General features: G+C 39.0%; 1 protein-coding gene and 1 non-coding gene across 4 annotated transcripts; both read right to left on the reverse strand.

The window, feature by feature from the left end:
• Positions 1 to 1,395: 1,395 nt before the first annotated feature.
• On the reverse strand, positions 1,396 to 19,359 carry sap30bp (SAP30 binding protein). 3 transcript variants are annotated; one of them, XM_007561062.1, is made up of 10 exons: positions 19,208 to 19,358; positions 17,656 to 17,765; positions 15,129 to 15,173; positions 11,612 to 11,651; positions 7,550 to 7,638; positions 4,862 to 4,953; positions 4,565 to 4,677; positions 4,415 to 4,473; positions 3,476 to 3,566; positions 1,396 to 2,072 (listed from the first exon to the last, which is right to left on the reverse strand). In XM_007561062.1, exons 1-10 carry the CDS (start codon positions 19,299 to 19,301, stop codon positions 1,894 to 1,896), a joined length of 912 nt encoding a protein of 303 aa, XP_007561124.1. In that variant the 5' UTR covers positions 19,302 to 19,358; the 3' UTR covers positions 1,396 to 1,893. The 3 variants fall into 3 exon arrangements, with proteins under 3 accessions (XP_007561124.1, XP_007561117.1, XP_016531582.1); XM_007561055.2 differs by having other exon boundaries at positions 1,396 to 2,075; positions 19,208 to 19,357; XM_016676096.1 differs by lacking the exon at positions 15,129 to 15,173 and having other exon boundaries at positions 1,396 to 2,075; positions 19,208 to 19,359.
• Positions 19,360 to 19,667: 308 nt separating this feature from the next.
• Positions 19,668 to 23,102, reverse strand: LOC103144206 (uncharacterized). The gene is made up of 2 exons (XR_001663271.1): positions 21,911 to 23,102; positions 19,668 to 20,452 (listed from the first exon to the last, which is right to left on the reverse strand). It is a non-coding gene; the product is annotated as an uncharacterized LOC103144206 (transcript).
• Positions 23,103 to 27,900: the final 4,798 nt, after the last annotated feature.

The following is a 27,900-nucleotide window of genomic DNA, read 5'->3' on the forward strand; positions in this document are numbered from 1 at the left end:
ACGCGGCCTCCGTTGATTGAAACACCTGCGGTGAGGATGATTAAAGCCTGTGAATCATCGCTACGACATTCATACCCGGCAGGAAAATGTCTCAGACGGAGTTTAGAGTCGCTTCTCACACTTACGCTCTTCATACTGCGACTTTTAATCCAGTTTATGACGTTCAAACAAACGTTTTGCCCCAGGACTTTAACAGCATAAAGAGGGAACATTATGTGTTACATAAACATTCATATATTTTTATTACATACAGTGAGTGCTTTGCAAAAATCATTTACACCCTTTGAACTTTGCTCTTTCTAACTTTCTAGCACTATGTTTAGCAGTCTAGACTCATGCAGCCTCTTCCTCTGAGCATCTTTTCTGGATCACCTTCAGCATGATGCTGCCACCACGTTTCACAAGGTGGTGCGTTCAGGGCAACGCACAGTGCTAGTTTTCTCTATGTGGGCCAATCGGTTCCTCTTTTCCGACATGTTTGCTGTTGTTCCTTCTTCCATAGCTTCTTATGAAAAGAACACTAGCTGTAACTACAAGAGCTTGACAACTCCAGTCTGTTTAATTAATCTTTAACGGATTTACAGAAAGATTCACTCTTCAATAACATTCTAATATATTGACGGTGGAATCAGTTTTTCTTTTAATATTTTACTTTGTCTTTAATTTTTAAAATGAAGTTTTATCCATAGTAACTTTTTAAACAGTATTATTTGTTATTGTTACTGAAGTCAACATAAACACATCAGAACATGATGTGAGCTACTTGTTTACATTTAATACACCTCGTTACTAGATAATCTTCCACGTTAAATCAATAAAGTTAAAAGTGCTCATTGTAAAACTATTTAACAAGGCAGATATTTATCCAGTTGTGAGTGTGTGTGTGTGTGTGTGTGTGTGTCGCATCTATGTAAATACATAAGAGCTCCACCTGAGTGAAATGTACCCGTCTGGTGTGAAATGGAGATTCAGAATGTTTTATAAGTTTTCTCTTTTTTTTGTCTGTCAGTTCTGCATTCCAGACTCTGCAAAAACATGTTGCGGTACAAGCAGAAGGCAAACATTTGCTCATGCGCTTGAACCAAATGGATGGCTTCTGTCACAGCTTGTAGCCAGAGGTGTGTGTGATTCAGCTGACTGTCATTAATGATTCAGCTCCAAGCCTTCAGCTGGGCTGTAAACCTCACAGCCTGGTGAAAAAACCTCTCCAGTGGTTTTAGTCACCTAAAGCTAAAACATTTCATCCATCTTCAAAAACACATTAAAGGTCTGCAAACTTTAGTGACAGGTAAGGAGATTTCCTGAGTTTCAGTAATCCGGTTCTTAAAGAGAGAAAAAAACTAAAAAACAAACTTCATAACTCTTTAGGAAATGAACTGAGAGGTAAACAAAAAATTCAAATTGAAAAGGCAACATTCGCTTCTTTAATTCCTGGTACAATCAATACACATGTCGAAGTGTAAAAATTAACTTGTCTGAAAGGAGTTCACTATGTCACAAACAAAAATGGAAAAAAAAAAGAAAAAAAAAAAGGTTTGGACACAACCGAGAGACACTGACAACATTTCACTACAAGTACAGATATAAAAACAAACAGCTTTCCGTTCGCCTTATCCAGTCCGCTTAGGAACGCGCTCCGTTGAAATCGTATTAAGTTTTCAGGCGTTGCCGACGTATTAAAACATCTGCGTGAATCAGACACCGCAGAAGTGTAATTTTGGCTTTAGGATGCAGCGGTGCAGATAACAGCTCCAGCTCCAGAAGGCAGTCCAGTGCTTTGATTAGTCCAAGTTCAGCAGAGGGTTTGCTGGTTCTTAGCATCAACACTTCAATCCGACGGGATCCGTCGCTCCTATGACCCAACACGAGGCCCTTTCTGCTCGCTTTGTCTGCTCACTGCTTTGCTTTCTTTAAGATGGTGCCCACCGCAGAGATGACCGTGGTCTTTGTGCCGCTAGCCGTGGTGGTCACCGACACGACGGCGGGAAGGGTGGCCGTGGTGGTGATGAGGGTGGGCTGGGCCAGGGTGACGGGGATCGCCGAGTCCCACTTGCTTTTCCTCTTCTGGGCGTCTGCTGGCAGGAGCAAAACACAAAGCAGGAAGTTAATTCAGTGACATTTCACAACTATTACTGCATTAAGAGTTGATTGATCGTCACTTTGTTCATTAGAGAGGCTGGCAGACAGGCGCAGCTGTGAGGCGCCAGATGGGTTTCCATCACAAACTTTCTCGATATTTCACTAATTTAAAGAACTCCCCACAATTTTGCAATTTTGGTGTTTCCATTAAATAAGAAACGCCACGTGAAAAACTTTATTCACGCAATAAGTCATTAAAAAACACGTGGAGCCATCACTCTCCTGCCACTTTCTGTTGTCTTCTTTGTCATTTCTGCCAGTAGTAACATCCGGTTGTTGATCATGCGACTTGTGATGTGAAATAAAAAGTTTCCATTGCGGGTTTGTGAAATACGCTAATTTTGATACGGCGGAGAAAACAAACCCTCATTCTAGCGTAAAAACCTTTTATCGAAAAACTTGAGTTTAATCAAAATTGGTGAGTTCCCATTAAGCAAATTTATTTTGTGCAAATGCATGGTCAATGGAAACACAGGTTTTGTTGCACATCTGGTAGTGGCTCTCCAGATTAAAAAGAAAACAAGAACGAAGAGGACCACAGATGAAAGTAAAGCGTGTATGTTTGTATTCAACATTTCCACATTTTACCACAAAAGTCAAACTATTTTAGACCATCACAGACAAATTAGTGTACAATAATGAAGCAGATTGTATGGATAAAAAAAAAAAAAGAAGCCCTAAATTAAATCCAGAATTCACCTAATTTAGTAAAATACATCCATTTACAAATGAACACCAGGGAAAGCAAAGTGTGGTGGAAAACCTGAAAACACCATCCTCAACACGCGACATGGTGGTGGCAGCATTATGCTGGTTTTACTCAGCATGAGCAGCAGAGTAGCTGGTCAGAGTAGCTGTCTCTGTTTGCAACAAACAAACAAACAAACAAACAAACAAACAAACAGAGCTACAACTGAATGGCTCAGATTCAAGCATTTCCGTGCCTTAGAATGGCCCAGTCAAAGTCCAGACCTGATTCCCAATAGAGAATCAGAAGAAAGAGTTTCTGTTTACAGAGGCTTGTCAGACAATATGGCTGACATCGAGTCATCTGCAGACAGTTCTGTGTCAGGCGGGAAAAAGTTATTCTACAGTTTAAGTAAATGCATGCCACACTTTTCAGAGTTTTATTTATTAAAAACATACAAAACCACCCAAACACCTTGAAAAAATGGATCATTTCCATCCACTTCACACAGTTTTCCACTACTTTTTGTTGATGTACCACATAAAATCACAACTACTGAAAATCTGGGGGGAGAAAAAAATTCTTATCAAAAGTTTCTCTAAGAGAGGTTTCATTTTCAGGGGTGGAGTTTTGTGCAGCAAATGTTACCTGTCGCAGTGGTGGTGGTGCTGCTGCTGGTGGTGGAGGCCGCTGTGCTGGAAGGGTTGGTGCCTTTCTTGGTTCCCGTGACGAACTCGATCTGAAGAAAACAGATTGAAACATCGCTGAGGAGCTGCTCAGAGTCTGGCGATTCTTCAGCTCACCATAAGCTCACTTCAAATCCTATATTTCAGAAACTGCGTTTCCATCGATTGCATGTGTAAATAACCCAAACTGGAATAAACCCTACAATTTCGAAAAATGCAAAAAAAAAAAACAAACAAAAAAGTTTGCGCTAGGATGATGTAATTTTTTTCCACCGTATCGAAATTCGGATATTTTGCGAAACCGCAATAGAAATTTTTTTTCAGGCGGAAAAGATGAAGAAAACGACAGGAATGATGGGTAATAACATACCTTGTTAACAAACTTATTCACATGTGATTTTAATTGCATTATTTATTTAATGGAAAATCGACAACTGCGAAATTGTTAGCCAAACATTGACAGACGGAAATGCGCTGCAGCATTTTATTTGATGCTGCGGCAGATTACGGCAGCATGTGGCAGATTTCTAACCATGGGGACTCCTATTCGCCTACGTTCTCGCTCTCATTATTCACAGACAGTTTGACGCCAACAATATCACTAAGAGAAAAAAAATCCAAAGAGCTCAGCTTCACCGGAGAAAAAAGAAAGCTGACGTAAAAGATCCGAGCGGGTACAGCCAAGCTGCACTGGGTTGGGCCGTTACGAGAGCTGAACTTGGCAAAGGCAACTTTTGCTTCAGATGAAGATCGTTAAGTAAGAATGAAGCGCAGCTGGTGGAGACTTGCCCCTGAACACACACACACACACACACACACACACACACACACACACACACACACACACACACACACAAAGACTGACAGCATATTTATCGTGCTTTTTCTTTGTTCGGCTCACCTTGGTCCGCTCCTTCTTGGCCTTCTCCAGCTTGTCCATCTCCACTTTCTGGGCTTTGGCTGGAAGTAGAATAATAATAATAATAATGATAACACTAACGACGGGTTCTCATAACCTGGAATGGTGACCTGAGTACGAAGGAAGACGTACCGAGAGCTTCGTAGTAGGAGTCTTCAGACCAGCCGTGAGGATCAAACATGTCTTTTGGGTAGTTCGTCCCCAGTTCATCGATTCCACAAAACTGAATAAGCTTCTCGTAAATACTGAAAGGAAACCAATGAAGTCGGGTCAGCGATAAGCTGCTCAAACACGACCGGATTGTCAGATTGTCTCAGAAAGTGTTAATGCACATGTGTGGTCTTAACTCAAAGAGTATCTGATAGAAAGTGTCAGCCTGTGTGGGAGTGTGTGCATCGCTGGCATGTGTTCCTCAGCTGAGCCGCATACCTCGGGTTTCTAAATTCCTTTTTCTTCTGGATGTGGTTGTTTGTGTCAAAGTCTCCGTGGATTTTTCTCTCATACAGTTTGTAGATCTTCTCCTGTCACAACACGAGCGAGTCAGTGAACGGGAAACAGACTGAACGTGTCAAATCAGTGATTATTTCTATAATATATTTCTGAATCAGAAGATATTTATGATATTTTTGAACAGAGCTCCAAAAGAAATACAAAACCACTACTCTTAGACGACGTTCAGTTTTACTTTGTAGTAAATAGAAAAAATAAATACAAATCAGGTAATTCTATTCCAAAAGCTGGACGTTTATGTTAAAATACATCTAAACAAAAAGATACGTTGTAAATAATGATGCACTTTCCCCCCCAGATTGAATAGGAGAAAGAAAAAAAGTTGGAATCTAAAGTGAAAAACGTTTTCTCTCAATATTATGAATATTAATGTATTAATATATTAATCTTCAGTCGCATCCCAACATCCTCACATTACAGCTGAGATACTTGCAGCATTGAGCCTCGTCTGCATCCATTTCCTTAAAAATCTACACCCGAATTCTTTTGCTAAATTAGGATCTGAGCGAATTGGACTTGAAACTTTTTTTAATCACAATATTTTATGGTATTTAAATTAAAACAATTAAATCTGGTTGGTCACAGTCAGAGCTTCAAAAACACAAAACTTGCTCTCAAAGTACAGGTTGGGCGGGACTAGATGAGCTAAATTATCTAAATTATGACCAGTAATGAGTTTCTGTTGTATTTTGAAATGTAAACGTTTCTTTTAGTGATGATCTTATGCAACCAAATATGTGAGGAACCATTGAAAAGCCAAAACAATCTCAGTTATCCTGCATATCTTTGGGGTTTGCAAACATTTTCAATTAGAGTTGATTAGTCATGTTGTCATCAGTCATGTCATTCCCTAAAGAAAAGTTGGAAGAACGGCTTCAGGCTGTTAGAACGAGGAAGCATTGATCACACCCAGACCAATATCATCAAAATCCAGGAAAATATGCTGCCTTTCTCCAGGCACCTCCATCTTTAAATCTTTTTTTTCTCCCCCAGGTAGATCCAGAATCTCCCAACCAGATTGCCACTCTCTCCAGTTAATTGTGTTTTCTGAACTTAAATTTCGCTGAAACCAAGTTTAGGAAATCCAATCAAACTATAGAACTTAAAAGGCACACGGCCTCCAGCTGCCGTGACCTGAAGGCAGGGACGTGCAGAGCGCTCAGGTGAATCATCAGATGTTCATCAGACAGATGGGGGAGTGTCGGGCCCCGGGGCGACCATGTTTGCTGGGTGCTTTCAGAGTCAGCTGTGTGTCCTGACCTGCCTTAGCTCCTCACAAGGAAGTGAACTCGAGCGGCGCTCCGAACGCCGTGGCGAAAAGTCAGAAAGAGAGCAGAGGTGACTGAGAGGAAGGCGCTGCTCTAATTAAAGGGGAGACTCGGAATTTATGTGGCCACCAAAATATATTTCTGTTTCCAGAGGGGACGATTAAACATCCCAACCTATTCATTGGGTGTGTGGAGAAGAGCACTTCTGAGCAAACACACACACACTGGGGTTTTGTAAATACTCACAGCTTTTATCATCCCATTAGGTCTGGGCCGTAAACCGAAAATTAACCGGCAACAAAATTTATGATGGTAGCCGATGTCCTTTTGCCCGTGTCGGTATTTTCGGTGTTTTTGTCTCTGGCTGTGTAAAGCTGCATTCACGTCCCTTTAAAACGTTACGCGTCCCGTCTGTTTTAGCTTCGTACGGTTCAAACTGACTAACAGAATGAGATGCTATGGTACTTTAGGTAATAAAATGTTTTCTTATTTAAAAATGAGTTAAAATATGTCTATTTGCATCTTTCAATGCATTTCTAATGTATAAAAAGTCATAAGTGGTTAAATATAAAATCTGTAGAATCTGCCAATTTTTTTTTTTAATCCATCGTCAGAATAACTGACTGAATAATTGATGGAGCAATCAGTCGAATAGGTGATTACGAAAATAATTTCTAGTTGAAGCAAAGGAAAAGAAGCAGCTCTTTCCCAGAAAAAAAAAAAAAAGAAAGAAAATGAAAAATTTGGCAACATTTTAGCTCAGCAAAGACAGAAGGAAGTTATTTTTATTCTTCTAAGCATGTTCAGTTGTGCTTATTTGTTCAATAACTTAACTAAAAGTACATATTTCCTTCATTTATTTACAGATTCTATAGTCTTAAAATCACATCCACACTCCTGATTTTTGGGAGGTTTGATGCCATCGTCCATTTATCCTTATCGAAGTGAAGTGCTCTATAATTCATAATAATTCACTTTATGCCATTTCGCCCAGCCCTAACTCTCACTTTCAAATGTCAAGGTTTGATATTCGTCTACTGAAGGAAACAGTTTGTCAATGTTTCCATGGGAACTGGGGTAAAGTTGTTCTTATTTCACAGGAAGCCCTGAGTGCGTAAAAGTGTTTATTTGACTCTAAGTAGCCTAGAGAAAATACGGCCTCTTAAACAAAGCCCAGACAACCACACCCTTACTGCCCTACCCTGATAACGCTGGTATGTCAAACCTACTCAATCCTGACTACAGCAGCAGTAGTTATGTTTTTACTTTTTTATTTATTTTTATTTAATTGTGGGTATTGTTTATTTATGTATGGGGGTTTGACGTTAGGGCCGGGTACCTGTAGTTGAATGGAGCAGCGTCCCGCCGGTTCTGGGGGGATTCGGATCTCATCGGGTGACATGTTCCTCACCTTCTCTGAGAAGAGCGCTGACAAGACAAAAAATAAAAAACCAAACATGACTCCTTCTATATTTCAACCTGCCCTCACATGAAGAGGCATTAACTGAGTAAACACTCTCAAGGAAAGGTGGTGAACATGGATTTTTTTTTTTTGTACTTGCTTTCTGAAACATGGGGTGTTTGTGTGTGTTATGCTAATCTAGCAGTGGGGAATTCCTGTGCACCCTGGTTCTAAATGTAGGTTTTACAGTGCGCACATTTACAGCCAGGGAGTGGCTGCTGTCAGGGCTTGTACGGAGGAGGGAGGCTCCTTTCCCTCCTGTTGGACCTGTCGCTTGTTTTGCTCTGCTTCCGCTGACTCCAGGCCAGGCATTCTTTACTGTCACCGCTACATCTCCATCACACACACACACACACACACACACACACACACACACACACACACCTATAGCACATTTTTACAGTGCGTCTGACAGCGGCGAATGAAGGCGAGGAGCGTGTGTGTGTGTGTGTGTGTGTGTGTGTGTGTGTGTGTAACAGCAGAAGCGAGTGCTGACTTTTAATGAGGAACATAGACGGGTTAAAACTTGACTAGACATGAGAAGATCATTTTCTGAAGCGATGACTTGGTCTTCAAAAAAAGAAAAAGAAACCATTGGAGGAAAATTCCACTAAAACACAAGGCTTTCAATTAAGTCAAGAATTTGCAGTAGAAGCAGTAATTCCTCCTGCTCCCTTTCCTGTAATTTTTTGTTATGACCAGCCAGATTATAAAACAGTAGGGTCCGATATGAGAGCAGCATTTCGTGTCTGGACTGGGCACCAGCCAGAACCAAGTTCGAGTTTTTAAATCATTAAAACATTACAGCGTAACCTTCCTAAATTATAAAGTTGTCTTGAAAAGAAAGTGACCCATCGCTATTAAACTTCACATACAAGTTTTTCTGGCCTGGGAAAAGTTTTGCCGCACTATTTGCTAAACAATAGGAAACCCCACCCAGAAAAAAACTGGGCCTGGAAGACATTTTTTAAAATTTAAAATATATAATTTGAAAATAATAATAATAATAATAATAATAATAAAAAATACTACAACAGTTCTAAAAATGTCAGCTGTAACTAGGGCTGTCCCGATTCCTCGAGTGATTCGACAATACATTTATTTGTTAAATTATGATTTATTATTTAGTGCACCGAACGAGAGAGAGTGAGAGAGACAGAGAGAGGGGAACAGAGAGGGCGAAAGAGACAAACTACGGAGGAATCGTAAAAATAATCGATAGTTATTCGATTACTAAAATATTCTTTTAGTAACATTTCATCAGTCAAGTTGTTAGTTAATTAATTTGTCAGGCTACCTGCTCAGATAGCTAGGCTGCAGCCTGCTGCTTTACAGACATGCTAACCTTAGCTAGCCATCTGCTAGCTAAGGTTAGCTAAATAACCTGTCAACCTTCACAGCCTTTCCTATTAAAATGCATTTTTTGATCAAAAATGTTAAAATATACCATTTTTATTTACTTTTTTGTTTGTTTTAAATCAGTTATGTCAAGTTTTTGGATATGATTGAGAGGACCAGTACTAAATGCAGCCTGTGATTATTCTGTCTGAGTTGTTTCTGTAAAGGTTTCTGTTCTGTTTCTGCTCTAGCTTGTTTTAAATCTGAGTAAATACTGTCACACAGCCATCTTTTCTTCAAGGCTACACTTTGAGAATCTCACACAATGACTCCTCCAGACACATCCGTCACTCTGTCCTTTTGTCATCTAACAATGTGTTTGCTCAGTTTTATCCTAACGAACATTAAATTAAACAAATTAAACGTTAAAATCCTTGAAATCAATTTTCCGCCACTCTGGTCTCCATACGTCGGAGCATGACCTCCCTCTGGGGCCTGTTCTGACATATTATCAATCACCCTCTTCTGGGTCATAGGTTTGTTTTTGCTGACGAGACAGAAACATAATGCCTACACATGCATATACAGGTTTTATTCAAACAACTTTTCAGAAGCATAGGAACATGGGTAACAATGCTCATGTGTAGCTACATCTGAAAAAAACTGTTGCCTCCAGCCACGACAAATGCCTGACACAACAAGTCTGATGACTCAAGAGTTAGGTGGCGGCCTGGCATTTCATTAAAACATAGATAGGCACTTTCACAGCGCATCTGAAACAGGGATTACACAGACGTAAAAAAAGGCGACTAATCCACTAAAAACCTGAGATTTACTGGAAAACTGCAGCTTTTGCCTAACTCTCATCAAAGCATCAAAATAAAACTCTGTTGCTTCACTTTGGCTGGGCAGCGATCAATAAATCACAGCGTGCGCAATAAATAACCGTACTTATAAGTTGGCGCCGACTGGGGGGAAAAAATACTGGTTCACATTCAGAAGCCTGTAACATACAGAGAAAAGGTTGTGGCTTATTTCCAAATGACCATCTGTCTCCCAGAAAGAAAGGCGCGATCTGTGGCCCCCGAGGGTCTTTTTTCGAACAGTGTCTGTCTCTTCGGCGGACGGACAAAGAACAGAGACTTCGGCCCTGGTGACGGGGCTTTTGGCCAGAGACGCTCTTGACATTTACTGATGGAAAAAACTGCGGAGGAAGAGCTCCACCGCTGGAATATCAAAGACCTAAAAGCCTCGACACTGATGCTGATCTGTGGTTTAAGAAACACAAAAACATATGAGAATGTGTTTCGTTTGCTTTATTTTTGCGTCACACGGTGTCTTAAGTCGTATCCAGCTCATGGATTGCAACGGCAAACAGAAAGAAGAGAGGGTTTTTTTCAGCCAGGCTGGTGAATGAAACCGCTCCCTGCATCAGTCACATCCTGTCTGATCTGATGCATACCTGCCCACCTGTGCAGGTAAACAATTATTCATCAAAGACCAGTTGTTAACTCCTGATAGTCCGATCCGCTTGGCAGCTGGCAAACGGTCCTACTAAACCTGGTCCAGTTAATGGATTATGTATTAAATGCAACTTACAACCTGCAAATGTAAACAATCAGAACATCAGATTCACACTCTGTAACGTTCAGGGTTCATACACTTTTAACACAGTAAAGTTCAAGGACTTTTCAAGCTTTTTCAAGGTACGTTTTCTAACTTTTCCAGCCCTGCATTATGCATCCTGTACACTATTTTGCCCAAAGCGTTCCTCAACTCCAATCATTACCATGGCAACAGGTGTATAAATCCCAGCAGCTAGGCATGCTGACTGTTCACTGTCAGGAGCTCAGTTTAACTACCTTCAGATGAGATAAAAACAATACCTAGGTTGTTGTTCAGAAGTTGGGATAATCACCCTGGTTCCAGTGAAAGGAATAATAATTATCCTCACACCTGATAGTCTGGTAGATTTGGTTAGATTGGAGACCAAAATTGCAACATTTGTTACATTTTCAGCTGCTTTTAAGCGTCAAACCAACCAGACTAATTGAAAAACTTGTTCTCCTCCTCGCCTGTGGTGGCGCTGCGTCCAGAACTAACGAAGGAAACGACACAGAAACAAAATTATTTGTTAAATATACGATGAAGTTTGATTATTTTTTTATGAGTTTGTGTCCTGACTTTGCTGGATCTCTGTGATATATGTTCAAAAAATATCACTTCTTTGATTTTGATGATGCTTCATGTATAACAGAGTGAATGTATAATAAGGTTGTGTTACCTTTACTAAATGGATACTATACAGAAATAGTATCCATTTCTGTACTATTTTCGTCTTGTTTTTGTTGTTGTTTTTTTTTCCTTTATTTTTGGCTTGTGTATGAAAAAGTAAAAAAAAAAAAAGAAAAAAACTTGGCTGGCGACTTATTGAGAGTTGGGGTGTAACTCAAGTTTGTGAAGGCAAACCAGTGAATATGTTTAGCAATAAAGTGTCTGACATCCCATCCCAGTTCATGAGAAATATTTCTAGGAAACAATTATTGAGAATTATGAGCTTGTTTGTCCTTTGAGAAGCCGTCACTATTACATATTACTCACCAACAAGCTCATTGGGGTCCTTCTTCTCCTCTTCTGATGCCTGTAATAAAAAAGCAACAGGGTGGGAGGAAAAGGAGAGAGACATAGCAGCACATTTAGATTTTAATTTAGTCAGAAAATAAATCTAGCCAATAATAAGTACACTCTGTGTTAGGAAATGTGAGAAGCAGAAGAGAGGAAATGATTAATCTATGCGTCAGCTAGAACAGTTAATCTCAGTGCAACAGATTAAGGCTAATTTTCCACCCAACTTAAGATGGTAAAAAAATAAAAAAAAGTTTGGCACAGGAACTAAAAGTACAAAAAAAAAAAAAAATCCCAGAGCAGCTTCCTGAGAGGTAGAGAAGGATTGTAAATGTATTCGGTTTCCAGAGAATGCCTCGGCTCAACCAGAGGAGGAGTGTTGAACAATCTCTAAAATATGCCCGGTGCGGTGCCAGCACCCTGAAGGTAACCCAGGTCCAACGCAACAGTGCTGTTATTCACAGGACATGAAGCGTCGCCTAGCAACCGTGCAGGCACATAAAAGGATTTGCCTTCGCCAGGAGAAAAAGGGAGGAGGACAAAGTTCAGGGGAGCTCTCGGGCGAAACCGACAAACGGAGCGTGTATGCCTGGCAAAGGCAATCAATCGGCACTACGGCTGAGAAACCGGTCACGATTCGTTGATCGCCTCCTTAACGCTCGGCTCTCATTTAGCCGATGTAGAGTCACAGTTAGAGAACTTAAAATAACACACAAAGAAAACATTATAGTCAAATGAATTCACTTTTCACTGCGCATCCATCTGTATTAAATCTAAAACCATTTTCATTTTAGATTTAGCACATAAAAATATCTTTTAACACATTCTCATTTTCAAATATGAAAAAAAAAATACAAAAGTTTAAAGAAGTCGCCTTAAAGTTCAGCCTAAGAAGCAGGTGAACGCATTTTTGTAAGAGGTAGCAGAGAGCTTTAAAGATGGCAGAATACTGACGGTTTGTTCCTGTTGGGTTTTCCATCTCAACAACAAGCTGACTGTTATGTTTTGTAACCCAATGCCAAGTATCTGTAGCAACACTCCTCAGTGAGAGTGTTGTTACCGAAAGAAACTCTGATCAACCGTTTTGAAAAATGAAATCAGAAGAAGAAAAGGAAATTATTATCTACAGAATGCAGAGAAGTGTCTGCTTTTCTTCCAGACAGACAGACAGAGACAAACAGACAGAGAGACAAAGACAGACAGACAGAGAGACAAACAGAGAGACAGACAGACAGACAGACAGAGAGAGAGACTTTTTGCAGATAACAGGAAGGCTAAACGGAGAAAAAAAAAGTTGCTCCGTTTTATCTTTTGAAGCTCTTCGCCACAGCTTCTTAGTGAACATGTTGGACTGGAAACGATTGTGGCTCATTGAAAATCTCAGCATTAAGTTAAAGCTCAACTTATTTTCCAGGGGGGTCACACAGACAGGTGTTTCAGCAATGTTAGCTGCTCTAATTAGTAACACAATGTCACAGGCAAATAACTGAATATTTATTGTATTTTTTGCATAATGTGCAGTTTACACCAAAAGTATTCACACTCCTGGCAGATTTGGGATTACAGCAGGGCTGGATAAAAAAAAAAGAAGAAAAAAGGAAATCAAGAAATATCTCTTCGATGTATTGTCAAAAAAAATTATATACATTTCTATCATTATTATTATTATTATTGTTTGACACTCCTGCATAATCTTTGAAGAAATGCCCATCTCATTTTCTTCTAGAATCAAAATGTTACTCTTAAAAAAAAATCTGAATAAATTAAAAGCCACTAGTGGTCCATTTCTACTCCTATAGCTTTGAAATCAACATTTGTATACAAACTTTAACGTGTTGGTAAAAACATCCGTCAAAGTTTGCCTCTGAAACCTAAAGAAATCCTGGAGACGCGGAGCAGTAAAACTCAGCTTTTCCATAAATGTAATTATATTTGACAGGAATATGGTGGAATTTTTTTTTGGTGCTGGTTTCCCACCTACTCATGAGATATTGCATCACCTCAGCATTCCTCTCTATGCTGCACATGATGCCAATAAAAAACCAGCCACACAGACATGCTGCGTTTCCAGGAGCTCCCACCTTAAAAGAAAATAAGAAACACTCATCTCATGTATAATCTAAATTATTAACAGATAAAATTTCAGAAGATTTTACATTAAACTCATTTTCCACTGACTATGACTCTGATCTCCAACTGGGATTCTTATGAAATGTGACCAAATCGTCTGTAAGCCGCTTCCTGCTGGCAGATAGTATCTTTTGGAGTCACATAATCGCATTTCCTTGCAGTGGACAATGATTTGATAATATTAAACTCTACGTCATTGGTTGTCAAAGCGAGTACCAAACAACCTGAAGGCAGAAATAAATCAACCGATGATCCGTAAGAGATGCCATGCAGCAGACAGCTGCTTTTCGTCAAAACATAACGGAAGGTATGAAGCGACAAAAAATGGCAGATGTAAACTCACCAACATCTGTAATGTGTTTGCATCTTAAAAAAAACACTTTTCTATTGTTTCTGTTGTTAAAAAAAGATATATTAGTTTTAACTTCAGCAGACAAATTTACTGATTTTGCTTATCAAATAGACTGAAACATACTTTTAGTGTTTTATTTTGATTTGAAACACTATCCTTAGAAGATTTAAGACTTTTACGAAAAAAAAAAAAAAAGTAGCACAATTACTTAGTAAAAACTCCCTGTGGCACAATACCAACACTGTTTACTCTGGAGGATAGATATTCCTCCTCTTTCCGAGACCCACGAGCCTCTATCCTGCCCACAAATGTCCACACCAAATGTAAAACAAATCAATGTCATGAAAAAAAGAAAAGGGAGAAAATGACAACCAAGCAGTAAATTGTGAAACAGAAAAGCAGAAAAGTTTCACAACAGCAAGTTGCAGTGAGCGAACACTTACAGTCATCAGATAATGCGAGCAAGCAGAGCCAACAAGCATCTATTCTTCTCCTGTCAGCTAATGAGCGTTAATAAGCAGCACAAAACATTCGCTTTCTACAGCGAGACAGCAGCATACATCACACCGGATCAGATAAAAACATGTCAACATTAATGCATCGACTTGTCTCCCTCTGAACATGACTTTCTGCTCTCTGTGGAACAATCTCAAGCGTGTCGGCGCACGAGTGCTGAAGAAAAATGTTTTGATTACCGTAATGTTTACACTGACAGTGCTGTTATCTGCCTTATTGCACAGAGAATTTAGCAGACGAAGCTGATCAGACTAGAGGCGGGTTATAAAGCGAAGCCTCAGAGGCCGCCACCCTCCTGGTGTTTGCACTCCAACAGCCAAGGCGCAAAAATGTGGCGCGACTCAAATCATTTTATGCGCCGCTGAAAGGCTTAAGACACAACAAATCAGTTGTTAGTTTAACATCCAGGCACACGTGATCCCACAGCACCATCTAGTGAGCAGCATTGACTTCCAAATCTAATCTGCCTCCAACCACAGGTCGTCGTTCAAATACCTCCACATCATCTGCGTCCCTCCCCTCGTCTGATTCGTCCATATCCTATAAAAACAAAAACGCAGAGGGTTAACGGTTGTAGGGCCGGGGAGGTCAGAGGGCAGAAGACCAGGACAGGGGCCAGACAGGCAACACAAAGGACTCCAACACAGTTAAACATTATTCAGCTAATTTTATAAAAAAAATACGGACAGAGTGAAATTGTTTGAAGGAGATTAAAGATTCATCAACAGATGTGACATTAGGACTGTTAGTCGCTTTTACGCCTGCAACTAATGATCGCTTTAGTGATCAATTAATTTAGTATTGCATTTAACATTTTTTTTATATGTCAGATGCATTGTTATTCTGATGATTAAGATTAATCAAATGTTCTGACAATTAATCAGGTTTTTTTTTTAACTTGGCACATTCTCCACATTTCACTTTTTTTTATATATATATTTAAGTCATTTTCACACAAAAAAGAAAATAGGAAAATGAAAATTGAACACTTTTTTTGTGTTAAATGGAAAATGCATACAAGGTTTCCCCCAGAAAACTTGTAAAGCCCAGTGGTCGGAGCACTAGAGCAGTCATTCATCCAGCAGTCCGCCGTGTTTTTGTCCAGTTAACGATTAATAGATTACTAAATTAGTTGACGATTATTTCAGCAATAAATTAATCACGATTAATCGTTTCAGCTCTTCTCTCTTTAACTGCAGAATGATGTGGATAGTAAAATTGGCAGAAATACAATTTAAAAGAAGTCCAGGAACATGACACTAGCTAATAAACTGTACAAAGTTCAAAGCTCTAAGAAAAACAATACAGTTGTTTTTGTGCACATGATCAACTGGAACCACACTAAGCTGTAACAAATTATCAATAAGTCATAGCAAATCTAAAAGGAGACGTGCTAGAGTTAGCCTAGCCTTTTAGTTAACTTCAACAGCAAGATGCAAACTTACTGAAGGCTTTACCTGGGAGTCAAACTTCTCTTTAGAAACTATTTAGCTTTGCGCATTTAGAGTAACATGTTCTCAAAAGAGAGCCAGTTTGGGATTTGCTTTATTTGGACATGGTTGGCAAATACCTATTCTGAAATGACTCAGGTCGCAAATAAAAAAAATTAAATATTGAAAGATTCCCAGAGAAATGCAGCTACTCCAACAAAACACAGCTCATACCAACTACTGATATAGACCAAAATGTAAAGACGGTCTGAAAAGTCTCTAAAATATATTCCCTGCTTCAGGTTTGAGACAAAAAAAATCATATAGGAGGAGAAATTATTTTTTTTTTTGTATAAACTTTCTTAAAAGGTAATTAACTATACATAATTTAAAACAATACTGATATGAACCAAAAAGTGTATGTGATGCTCTGTCCTGATTGGTTTATTTTACAAAGGCTTTACAATAAAAGAAAAAAAACTTTATTTGTGATCATGGCAAGATGAACTACAACATTTTTTTCAACCTATTAAAGTACAATCTGTTACTCTGGTGAACAAACATGGAAAACACATGCATGCACACACACACGCACGCACACACACACACGCGCACGCACGCACGCACACGCGCACGCACGCACGCACACGCGCGCGCACGCACACGCGCGCACACACACACGCGCGCACACACACGCACATTGCCTCTGTTTATTGACAACAGAGGCTGCAATGTGATCAGTTTATATGGAGGTTATAAAATCTACTGAAGTATAAAATTATGTTACACAAAATAGATTAAAAACAATAAAAGGTACAAACATATTTTTTTAACAATCTGGCTTCACAATAAAACTGCTGCCTTGTGTTATTAAAACTTCCACCTGATTAATTTAATCATTATTATAAAAGTTACGCAAGATATTGTTTTCTTTATTACCAATGATTCCAACATGGTCTGCAACCACATAAAACAAAACAAAACAAAACAAAAAAACAACAACATAAAGCCTTAATGCTTGCAGAAAGAAAATGCAACTTATCCAAAAGATAAGCACGGCAACCCAGGCTTTGTGTTTCTAGAAGAGCCTGTAACTGCCCAAAATTAGTTCAACTCACATGGCACAAATAGAGTAAAAAAAATACTATGAATGCATCAACCAAGATCGTCTGCTTTTGATTAACCTTGTATGAGTTTAAGAAAAATCCGATAAAGTTTATTAGGAAAACACCCTTTGATGCAAAAAGAGCAAAAATGTATTTTCTTCATTTTCTGTTTGATCCAAAACTACTCAATCAATAAAGATGAACCTGTTTTTTTGTTTTTAGCTCTTTAATGTGTCACAGCTGAAACTGGACTCAACAGGTCAGATCTGAAAACGAACCCAAACTGCTGGTCGTCCTTGTAGGACTGAGCATCTCCTTTCATATCAGAAGGTCACGTTTTTCTTTAGTTTTTATCATTTCAGTGAAACAGCAGTACGTTTGCTGAGCATTACTGGATCTTTATTTTATTTTTTCTTTAACTTGGGACAGATTTTAACGGCAGCCAAATTCAGCCTGTAAGGACGAGTTCAGAGCTCCGACACTGACCGAGTTGCTGTCGCGGCTGTCCTCGTTTCCAGATCCTTTATCTTCAACATCCTCCGTCCGGTTCAGGTCGTCGTCCCCGTAGCCGTAGACCAGGCCCCCTACGTGCCCCCCTGTACACAAGCACACAGAAAAAAAGCAGAGGTCTGACACCGGCTTAGGGAAGTTACAAACAGGCTCTGGCTGCCGTTTTGTTCAAGTTGATAAATCCCCAGCTTCCCCCTTTTAAAAACTTTTTTTTATTTGCCGTCATGGCTTGGAGTTAGTAAATTAACACAGAAACTAATAATTTGTTTATTTGGTTAAGCACCATTAGGGACGCAGCCGGGATAGGGCATTGAATTTTTCAATCCGTCAAAACCAAATTTGATTTATCTGTGAGTGACTAACGTTATTTAAATCAAACTAATACACCAGAGGTCGACCCAACAGGGCGACTGCATCAGCAGAAGTGGATTGCCTGACGTTTGAAATACCAAAATATCACATTCGCACAAGTCTTTTGTGATTGCAACATAGCACACATTGATACTGCAACAGTAACTGGATACATGGTGCAGCTATCTCTGTTGAGCCGACTCAACATGCGATGCCCTACTTTTTTTTTATCCGAAAGGACGCGAATGATAAAAGTAGAAATGGTAGGAAAAGTGGAGTTTATGCACTACATTTAGACCCTTAAAACACACGATTTTTAAACATTAAAAAAAAAAGTGTTGCTTTAAAAATGACCACAAATGCATTTTAAAATACAACTTTTCAATGGGATAAACATCTGTACGTTTACAATGTTCTGCTTTATGGACGTTAGGTGATTTTTTTTTTTAATTTTTTTATTTTTGGTGATACAAGTACAAATTCAGAGTTTGTCTTGTTTTGATTGATCGATCCTTAGATTAATATTAGGTTTTTAGATAATTTAATTCCTAATAATAAAGTTTTACTTCCTTCGCGAGTCTTTTATAGCTACGTTTGATGGACATACTGAAAAAACATTAATTGCTCTCAACTCTTTTTTTTACTGTAGAATAATCCTGTCCAGGTTTAATCTATCTAGATGGTGTTGTTTTAAAGTTGGATCCCTTCTGATGTGATGGAATTTTTTAAAGCTTTAAAACTGTCCTAGTTTGAGTTTCACAAATTAAATAACGGCTTCACATTTAGTGTTTCATAGAGTATGTAACTGGTGTAACAAAGTTTAGGCATATTTTTTTTCCATCCCTTCAAATTCAGACATTTATTTAACACAAATAAACATCCAAACAAATCATCACATAAACTTGAGCACATGATATAAAATACATAACCTGGAACAATGTACCGAAAAACTAAAATACACGGATAATTTATCTCCAAAACTACAATTTAACTACAATAATATCAGATTTGACATAAACTAAGGTTTCTAAACAACTAAAAGCAACAAAACGTATAAAGTAGATTAAGCTAGCTGCTAGCTCACACTCATGGTAGACTCATAGACAATATTAACAAATGAATATTGTGTTTTACTGTGATTAAAGCTAAGGTAATAATTTAAAAAAATAAAATTCACCTGAATCTTCTGGTTCTGGGTCAGAGTCGGGCTCCGAATCGTCTCCATAATCTGCTAAAGATGAGAGCAGAACGCTTTTTTTGCCACTCGCCATAACTGTTTCAGTCGCATAAATGCAGCGGGGCTGTGAGCGCACAGTAAACACGTCACCGGACGAGAAACTTCAGCTGCGCAGTGAAGTAATGCGCAGAAAAACCCCCACCGACACTGGGAAATGTAGTTCTTTGTCGTCTTTTGCTACGTCGGCGTCGCGCTGTGTAAACTATAGAATATTTATGTATTTATGTTACTATTTACAGAAAATGTATAATATTGAAATATGTAACACAAATTATGCGTACATATCTGTATTAACATTAATTTTAAGGTTTAGCATCCAAGCTACATAGTAACAATGCAATAATATTAGAACATAAAGTAGTGTTAGCTAAGGTTTTGACTTCTAAAAGCAAACGACAAATTTATGAATCATAAAACATCTTTATTATAATTGCTCTTAAAATACAGTGCCTTGGAAAACAAGTCTTAAGCCTTGATTTATTTTTCATTAGGCCACATACAGTTATAAACTTTAATATACTTTAATAAGACTGATTGTGATAGATTAACACAAAGCATCATGTGTTTGAAGTCATCCTGCTACAAGGTGAATATCCGTGATTGCTCTGTGTTTACCTACATCTTTCTACTTCCCAGTCCCAGGTGAGGGGAAGCATCACCACAGCATGATGCTGTCCCCACCATGTTTAACAGTTAGGATGGTATTTTTAAGGTAACTTGCAAAATCCATTTGGAAAGATTCAGGGAACTTGCTTTTGATGATCTCACCATGTTTGTAATAAGATCAGTGAAAATAAAAAACTATATTTTAGGTACATATGTTGAACTTATATTTGACAGACTGTTTAAACATTGTGACTCCGACTTAAAATGCAAGTTTTCTAACATGTACAAAAATGCCTCAACAGTGGGAAAAGTGACACCAAAATCTGTTTTAAGTGTATTTAAATATGTACATGAGTCTAAATCACTGCATTCTCTGAGTTCTTCCTCTGTTTCCTCTTCTTTTGCTTTGGTGATTTTGAGCTTCTGCAGCATCCGTACAGGAGAGCAAAGAGCAGCAGAGACAGAATTCCCAGTACGAACAACCCGATGACCACAAAGCCGCCCACCATCCATGGGTCCAGCTGCAAATGATGCAGGAACCAGTTGGGGGAGCCGGTGGGCTTCTGGTTCTCAGCCAGACTGCAAAGGAGACGAATAAACCACACAAGAAATCAGAGTGAGAGATAGTCAGCTTAACAGTTTTATTGGGATTTTATTTGCTACTCCAACACACACGAGGTGCCCTTCCCTCTCATACCCCTAAATGAAATCCACTTTGAGTAATTGTCAGAAGTCGCCCAATTTTAGTAACTGCTAGCCTGCTAAAATGTTACATATTCATGTGTTAGAATGGTCCAGTCAAAGTAATCCACCTAAGAATCTGTTGCTTGATTTGGACATCGATGTTCGCAGATACTATTCATCCAGTCTGAGATTAAGCTGTTTAAACTCAGACTGGATATTGAACAGTTTGACCATTCACAGTAAAACATTTGAGCCACATTTAGTTGTGTCTACTATCTTCTTTAAGTCAAATTGAGCGAGTTTTAGATTTTTGAACCTAAATGTGTGAGTTTTAAACTTACAGCATTAAGTTGTGTTAACTTTTTATTAATTTTGTCAAACCTCTGAAAGTTGAATAAACTAGAGTTGTTAGGTTAGCACTTAAAAATACAGAAAGACGAAAAAGACAGGAGTGAGAACTATTTCCCAGAATGCTTAGCGGTATGTTTTTGCATCTTGTTGCACTGTGATTGAGATGGAAGCTCGTTACGTTGATTTCACTCTGGAGCGTTATTAAGAGAAATGTATTTTCAAAACTTAACAGTAATGTCCTGTTCACACTAAATATTTTTGAGCAGCATTCATTATCAGATCATTGTTTTTCTTTACGCAGTTTGCAACAAGAATTTAAATTGTTCTAAAGTAAAATAAATAATTATAACTTGATAACGTGAGTGAAAATAACAGAGAAATTTGTGCTCTTTCACCAGGTGAGGGCAGTTTTTTTTCTTGCATGTTGTGAAATAATTATTTGGTTTAAATTGCTGCATTAAGTGTAAAAATCAATATTCAAGATGAATGAACTTAAAACACAATGTTTAGACAACTAATCTCTTCTTGTTAAATCAACTTCATGAACTTTAATCTCTGAGTTAAAACTAAAACAATGTTCTTGTTGACCTAAGTTGCATTTTCAAGGCAGCAGGTGAACTTTCACTTTCAAGTTAAACCACCTTCAAATATTTTACAGTGTTGTTGAATGATCAAACTGATAAGGACATGCCCCAAAAGACTGGCATGTTGCCATTGCATCGAAAGCAAATTCTTCTTATTACAATTCATTATTATATATTAATTCATGTTGATCTATCACATAAAATCCCTACAAGCTACATTGACATTTGTGACTGTAATGTGACAAAGAGTGAAAAACTTCATGGGATGTCAATACATTTCCATGTATTTAATATGTCGCTTCTACCTAAAGGGTTCATAATCATATATTGTAAGGCTAGGAAGATGTTTCTAGAATAGATAATACAAATATTCACGTTAAAATCACCATAACTCACCACCTTCCTCTTTTAAACTCACCTCACGGTCACCATTTCCTGTTTAAAGGATCCAGTTACGGCTCAGTTGCTCCCAACAAACTGTACATACAGGAGAATAACTCTTCTTCTGGGCCACACAAAGCAGCTAAACCTTTCAAACTCTAACGTACCAATCCGCTTTGACTTTGACTTTGATGAGGCATTCTGTAGATCCAAACTGCTCCTGCTCTGCTTTGGGGACAGGGTAATTTTCTGTCTAATGTGGGTACGACGTAGTAGAAACAACTGCTTCTGGGTAATGTTTAAACAAAACAGGAATGTCATGATAAGGTACGCACACAGCAGCCGGACAGCACTTCTCTGATAGCAACACGGTCGTTCTGTTACGTGTTAAAATTAGAACACATGACATTCAGTTGCTCTAATATTATCATCATTTAAAAAGTTATTTTTACATGCTGTTATATGACAAATCAAGAGTTTACATTGTTGAAACATACACATTTATTGCAATTACTTATAGGAGAATCGCCACATGTGACAGCATCTTTGTTTTACCTCTATCTATACAAAAATGTGGTAGGTTAAACAATAAACGGCTCAAGTTTTCCTTTTTTTGTGGCACAATTTGTACAAAAAAAATAAAAACACCCTTAAAAAGCCAGCAGAGGGCGCCCGGTCTTTTTTAGTTTTTATACAAAAATTGGCTCCCTTTGACATTAACTTGCAATTTATGCTAAAATGCAATCTTTTTATACTTCTCACAGTCACAGCACAATGAATGAATGTCGACTGGGCACCAAAGAACTGCACTTGTACCACATCAGTATCTGTTTAACTGAAGCACAAAGAAGCTTTTATTGAGTCTTTTCATGCCCAAAACACTGCCACACAGTGCTTTATTGTCCCGCTCTGTAATGCTTTTTCATGAGGCATGCCACTCTGCGGCTCTGTGTGGATTCCGACGTCTCCCAGTCCCTGGATGTTGATGCAGTTTGTTGCTCAGAACTGGAAACGTCCCAACACTAAGTCCCATCGTTCCTCTGGTTCGTCTCCATTTTAAAGCCCACTTGATCGGTCCAAGCAAACCAGTGACACTTAAAAGATTTATCCCCCTCTTCTGTAACCTTGATTCAAGAGCTTCCGTCATGGTGGTGGTGTAACAGACCAAAAGGGTACAGGGTGTGATGGGCTTTGGATTCTGCAGACAAGTCCCGCTTTCTTTCACCAGATCAGACGGATTCCAAAGGCTGAACTCTCGAGCCCTGGTATTTTGGTTTGCCGCAGCAGCAGCAGTGAAAGCAGGAGAGCAGCATCAAGAAAAGGACTGTGACTGCAATGACAAACAGGAGGCAGAGAGCACAAATCAGGCCAGCACAAGTCATTGGAGAAACTCACATAAAAAGCTGTCGGCATGTGTGTTTTATGCAAAGATTGGTTAGGATGCGCATCAATCAGGTTTATTTGTGTAGCACATTTCAGGAATGGTGGAGTTCAAAGTGCTTGACGTCATGAAAACATAAAAACATCATGTAGCCAACAATCGTGACAACCAGTAACAAGACATTTTATTTTGTCAAGTGCCAAATCATCAATGTACATTAAAATATTTTGGTCAATGCTCCATCTATTATGGTTCAAAAGCATTTCTAAACATGTGGGAGGTTTAGTCTTTAATCCTGGATATGTTCTTCAGGTGGTAGAAGGCTGAATTTGTAACTGTCTCTATGTGGCTCTGAAGATTAAGATGAGAGTCCATAACAACCCCCAATTTTCTGGTCTGGTCACTAGTTCCTAGCTGTAATAATTGAAGCACTGTGTTGACTCTAGATTATTCCTCTTTAGATCCAAACACTATAGCTTCAGTTTTGTGGAAAACCCAGACCAATGTGGTAAAGGAATTGCCTCTAAACCTAACACCTGGATAGTTACATTAATCAAAATGTTGTGCTAAGAAGTATAATCTGTCGCACAGATGACAGACGTAACTTACCAATAAAGAGTACGAGGATGGAAAAGGCTCCACTTTCCAGTGGGGTTGCTTGTGGAAGACTCAGAAGTTTGGACCACACTCGTTGCAGAATGCCTGCAAACTCCTGTTTGGCATCCATGATAGCCTATGGATCCAGGCGATGTCAGTCAAAACAGAAATAGCTTGGCTTGGGGGTTCAAAGAAGACGGCCTCTGTAGAAAGTTTAACTCCTTAAAAAAGAAGACAGGATGACATTGAGGATGAATGTTTCACTGAGGATACACCCTGGAATTACCAATCCTGCTTTGGAAGATCATGGGCCCCAGATCTCTAAATACCTCGAGTTCCCTCTCATTATGTACAACCCCCCTCTGCTAACTCACTTCCTTTACGAGTGGGAGTAGCCTCACAAGATCCACATGTTCACACAGCAACTTATGCCCTCACTTACTACGTGTACAGCAGAATCTGGATGTTCAGTCCAGCTATAAACAGACCTAACTATTCCAGGCCTGGCATTTCACGTGTGAGGCCTCTCATCATCACTGCAGCAGCTGCGTGTGGGTGAGACCTCACAGTCTAATGCGAGACAGGCCGCATAGGAGATTAGGGCACAGAGATGTGAAATTGTAACAGAACAGGACGCTGGTGATAGGCGTCACCACGAACAGACTCTGAATGGGTGAGTGTGTGCAGTGATCAATGATGACATTAGGATATTTATAAGATTCACCAGATTTCAAAGTTGGCATGTCTCCAATTAATGAACAGAACATCAGATACTGAAAAATCTGACAATACTGCACTGTTCTTCACATAGAGAGCATACATTAAATGTGTTAATTATCTGTTTTTGTATTTGGTAAATGCTTTTATCCCAATGAAATCTGAAAAGCTGAGTCGTCAAACATTTCATGAAGATAGGCATGGTTCTGCTAGTGACTGGTAGGTTCTCCCTCCATTGTGAAACGACACATAAAGACAATCTGGATTGTCTTGAACACGGTGTAAGCACTAGCTGGCAATATAAATATGATTACTGACTCATATTCAAGTATTGTGATTTGAACTTATCATGACCAGGTGTGACGATCTCTTTAAAAGCAGGAGTTTTGATGGTTTGCTTCTTTGGACTGAACTAACAATCCACTGGTTGCAGGGCGAACTCCTACAGCTGTCACCACCTTCACCCCCAATGACACTGTCAGGCACAGAGGTGGAAGAGTGACGCTCAGGGCTTGGTTTGCAGGCAGAAAACCAGGCCAATAGAAGCTTTGGCAATAACTGGGTCATACAACATAAGAATGAGCGCAAACATGGCAGCAGCAAATCTACTAAAAAAAAGTATATAGAAGAAAGATAAGTAATGCTTTGCCATGTACTTTTTTTACCCCTAAAAAAGCAACAACAACAACAACAAAAAAGAAAATTAAAGCAACTTAGCTTTTGTGTTTCAGTATAGGCTAAATTCAGTCATCAGCTGGCTTTGGAGTATAGTTGGACTATATTTATTTTTTTTAATTGATAATTTCAGAAAGTGAAATAGAATTATTTATTAAGCTTCCGTCATATTTCTTGTTTTTAAACTAATTTATTTATAAAAGCTAAGACCTTCAGCCAACGCTACCAGTCGCAAACATTTTGCTAACTTGTTTCGCGGTTTTGTTTTCCTACTGCTCCAAACAAGTAGCTACCTCCTGCTCTACCGTTTAAACTTATAAAGGAAAAATGTAAAGCTAATTCAAGAGGCCTACGTACCATTATATATCACACATTTATGTTGTTTACTTAAAAAGTAGTAAAAAAAAAAAGTTACTGTACCCGAAAATCCATGCGCAGTGCTTGAGTTGCTATGGAAACAGTTCCTTAAGCGACGACGTACCTTAGTTCACCACAAACAGCGGAGTGCTCAAAAATAGTCATACTCTCACTCACCACACTTTTATTTTAATAATTTAAAGTCAAAGTGTTTCATGTTTATTTTTTTATACGCCGGAACAAAAGCTTTTCAGACAGCTTCAGGACACAGCTAGCTAAGAACCTTTTAAACCTGGAGAAAGGGAGAAGCTGAACACTCGAGGAAAAGAGAGGACAACACAAGCCGCGCAAATATTTTTGGTTTTATTTCTTTTTTGCTTAAAATTTTCTTTGACAGTCTTTTCAACAAGTTATTGAACAGTTATTCATTTGCACTTCTTCTAATTGCGTCACATTGAACTTTTTTGCGTAGTAGTCACACCCACAAATTTCAACGTATTTTATGGAACCCTTTACGTGCTTAAATTAGTGAAAATAGACAAAATTTGAATTGTTTTTGCCTGCCGACAAAATGTAACATAGGTGGAAAACTAATGTTGCACAACACCCTCATTGTATCTCCATGATGGAAATTGGTGGTAGTAGCATCATGCTGAGGGGATACTCTTCCTCTGAAGTATAAAGAAAAAGATTCCTTGTTTTTAAAAGTTTTTTTCTTTCTTTTTTTAACTGTGTGTTTTAACATTGGAGGCAGAGCATCAATAAACATGTCATGCCACTTATGTTCAGTTTGATTTAGACCTAAACTTTGACTGGACCATTCTACAACAATACATTTTGATCCACGAAAACATTCCCGTAGCGAGGTGCTGCCAACACCATTTTTCACCACAAGCATGATGTTTATCGTACAAAGTTATTATTCTCCCTCTCTTTTTGCTACTTTAATCACATAAATCCCAACAAAGTATGTTGAATTGAACATGCGTTCTAACAAATGCAAATTTTAAAATGTATAATAGACAAATAAAATGTGCTTTATCTAGGCTTGTCTCACTGATGTGCAATGACTTCATGCTTTTTATCACCGCAGGAAGTGACACCAGACTTTCATGTCTGATCTTAGATTTTTTTTTTTTTTTACTTTAACCACAGTGTCTCTTTTATAGTTGGCCTGGTTTAGGACTGCTGGCAAGCCAGTCTGCACACTGAGAATGTTTTTAATGGCTGTGTGACTTCAACCTTTAACTGTCCAACAAGTTTGCAGCAATTCCCTAAATAACGGATAACTAGAATATAATAGAATGTACTTTACTGATCCCCAAGGGGAAATTGCTTTCTATCCTCTACTACATTTTTGCATTTACATTCACTTACGCTGAGAGTAGATGTTGTTGTGGATCTTTTCAGAAGGCTCTCCAGCTGATTTAGCTCTCCACCACCTGTCAGAGGGAGGCTGAAGAACGCACAGCCTTCTTTGTCCCTCTGCTCCCCCCCCCGCCCCCCATGTTACGTTTCACGAGCAGCAGAGAACCAACACATCACCTTCTTTGGAGCGACTGCTCCCACATGCTACTCCTAACAGCTAACTCCACCCGTAACGAATCCCCATTTTTTTTTTCTGGGGGGGCGTGTGAACATGTGTGTGGAAATAGTTTTGGGAAGTTTCAGGTTGACACGAGAGAGAGACAGATAAAGAGAGAGAGAGAGAAAGAGAGAGAGAGAGAGAGAAAAGGAAGAAAGAAAACTGTTCTTACCTGTGCTTTGAACGTCTTCAAATATGAGACAGGATCCTCTTTTTTCTTTTAAAGGAGAAGTGAAGTCATCACACCCTCCTATCTATCAGTTTTGTTGTTTTTATTATTTCAGAAGATTGTTGTTGCTGGTCTGAAGCCCCTCATCTGCTTGCCTGCCTCAGCTCTGGTCGTTTAGAAGTAATGTGACTCTTTCAGAGGACCAGGAGTTGTTTGCTCCTCCTGCAGCAGCTCAACACGTTTACTTTCTCCTCCTCTCTTCAGAGGTTTTTGTGTAACTCCTCCTTTTTTTTTCTTTTTGCCCCTCCAGACTCCTCTCCCTCTCTGGTGTTTATTTTGTCTCTCACTCCCTCCTCCTTGCCTTCTGTCAGTGTGTACATCTAAACTCTCATTCACAGTTTTTCTCCCCCCCGTCTGTTTAGACAGACCAGCTGTGGCGAGGGCCCCATTTTTTTTTTTTGTCTTCAGTCGCTGTGGAGACGAGATCCTGGTAAAAGGAACAGGCCTTGCTCTGTGTATGTGTGTGTGTGTGTGTGTGTGTGCGTG

The sequence above is a fragment of the Poecilia formosa genome, unplaced genomic scaffold, assembly GCF_000485575.1.
Source record: "Poecilia formosa unplaced genomic scaffold, Poecilia_formosa-5.1.2 Scaffold4, whole genome shotgun sequence".
Classification (NCBI taxonomy): domain Eukaryota; kingdom Metazoa; phylum Chordata; class Actinopteri; order Cyprinodontiformes; family Poeciliidae; genus Poecilia; species Poecilia formosa.

Excerpts from the sequence above, each read along its gene's own strand:
- sap30bp (XM_007561055.2), bottom strand. The coding sequence starts at position 19,301 with ATGGCGAGTGGCAAAAAAAGCGTTCTGCTCTCATCTTTAGCAGATTAT. Across the intron at positions 17,766-19,207 it reads CCCAGAACCAGAAGATTCAG|GGGGGCACGTAGGGGGCCTG; the intron begins GTGAATTTTATT and ends GCTTGTGTACAG. Across the intron at positions 11,652-15,128 it reads GGGACGCAGATGATGTGGAG|GCATCAGAAGAGGAGAAGAA; the intron begins GTATTTGAACGA and ends TTTTTATTACAG.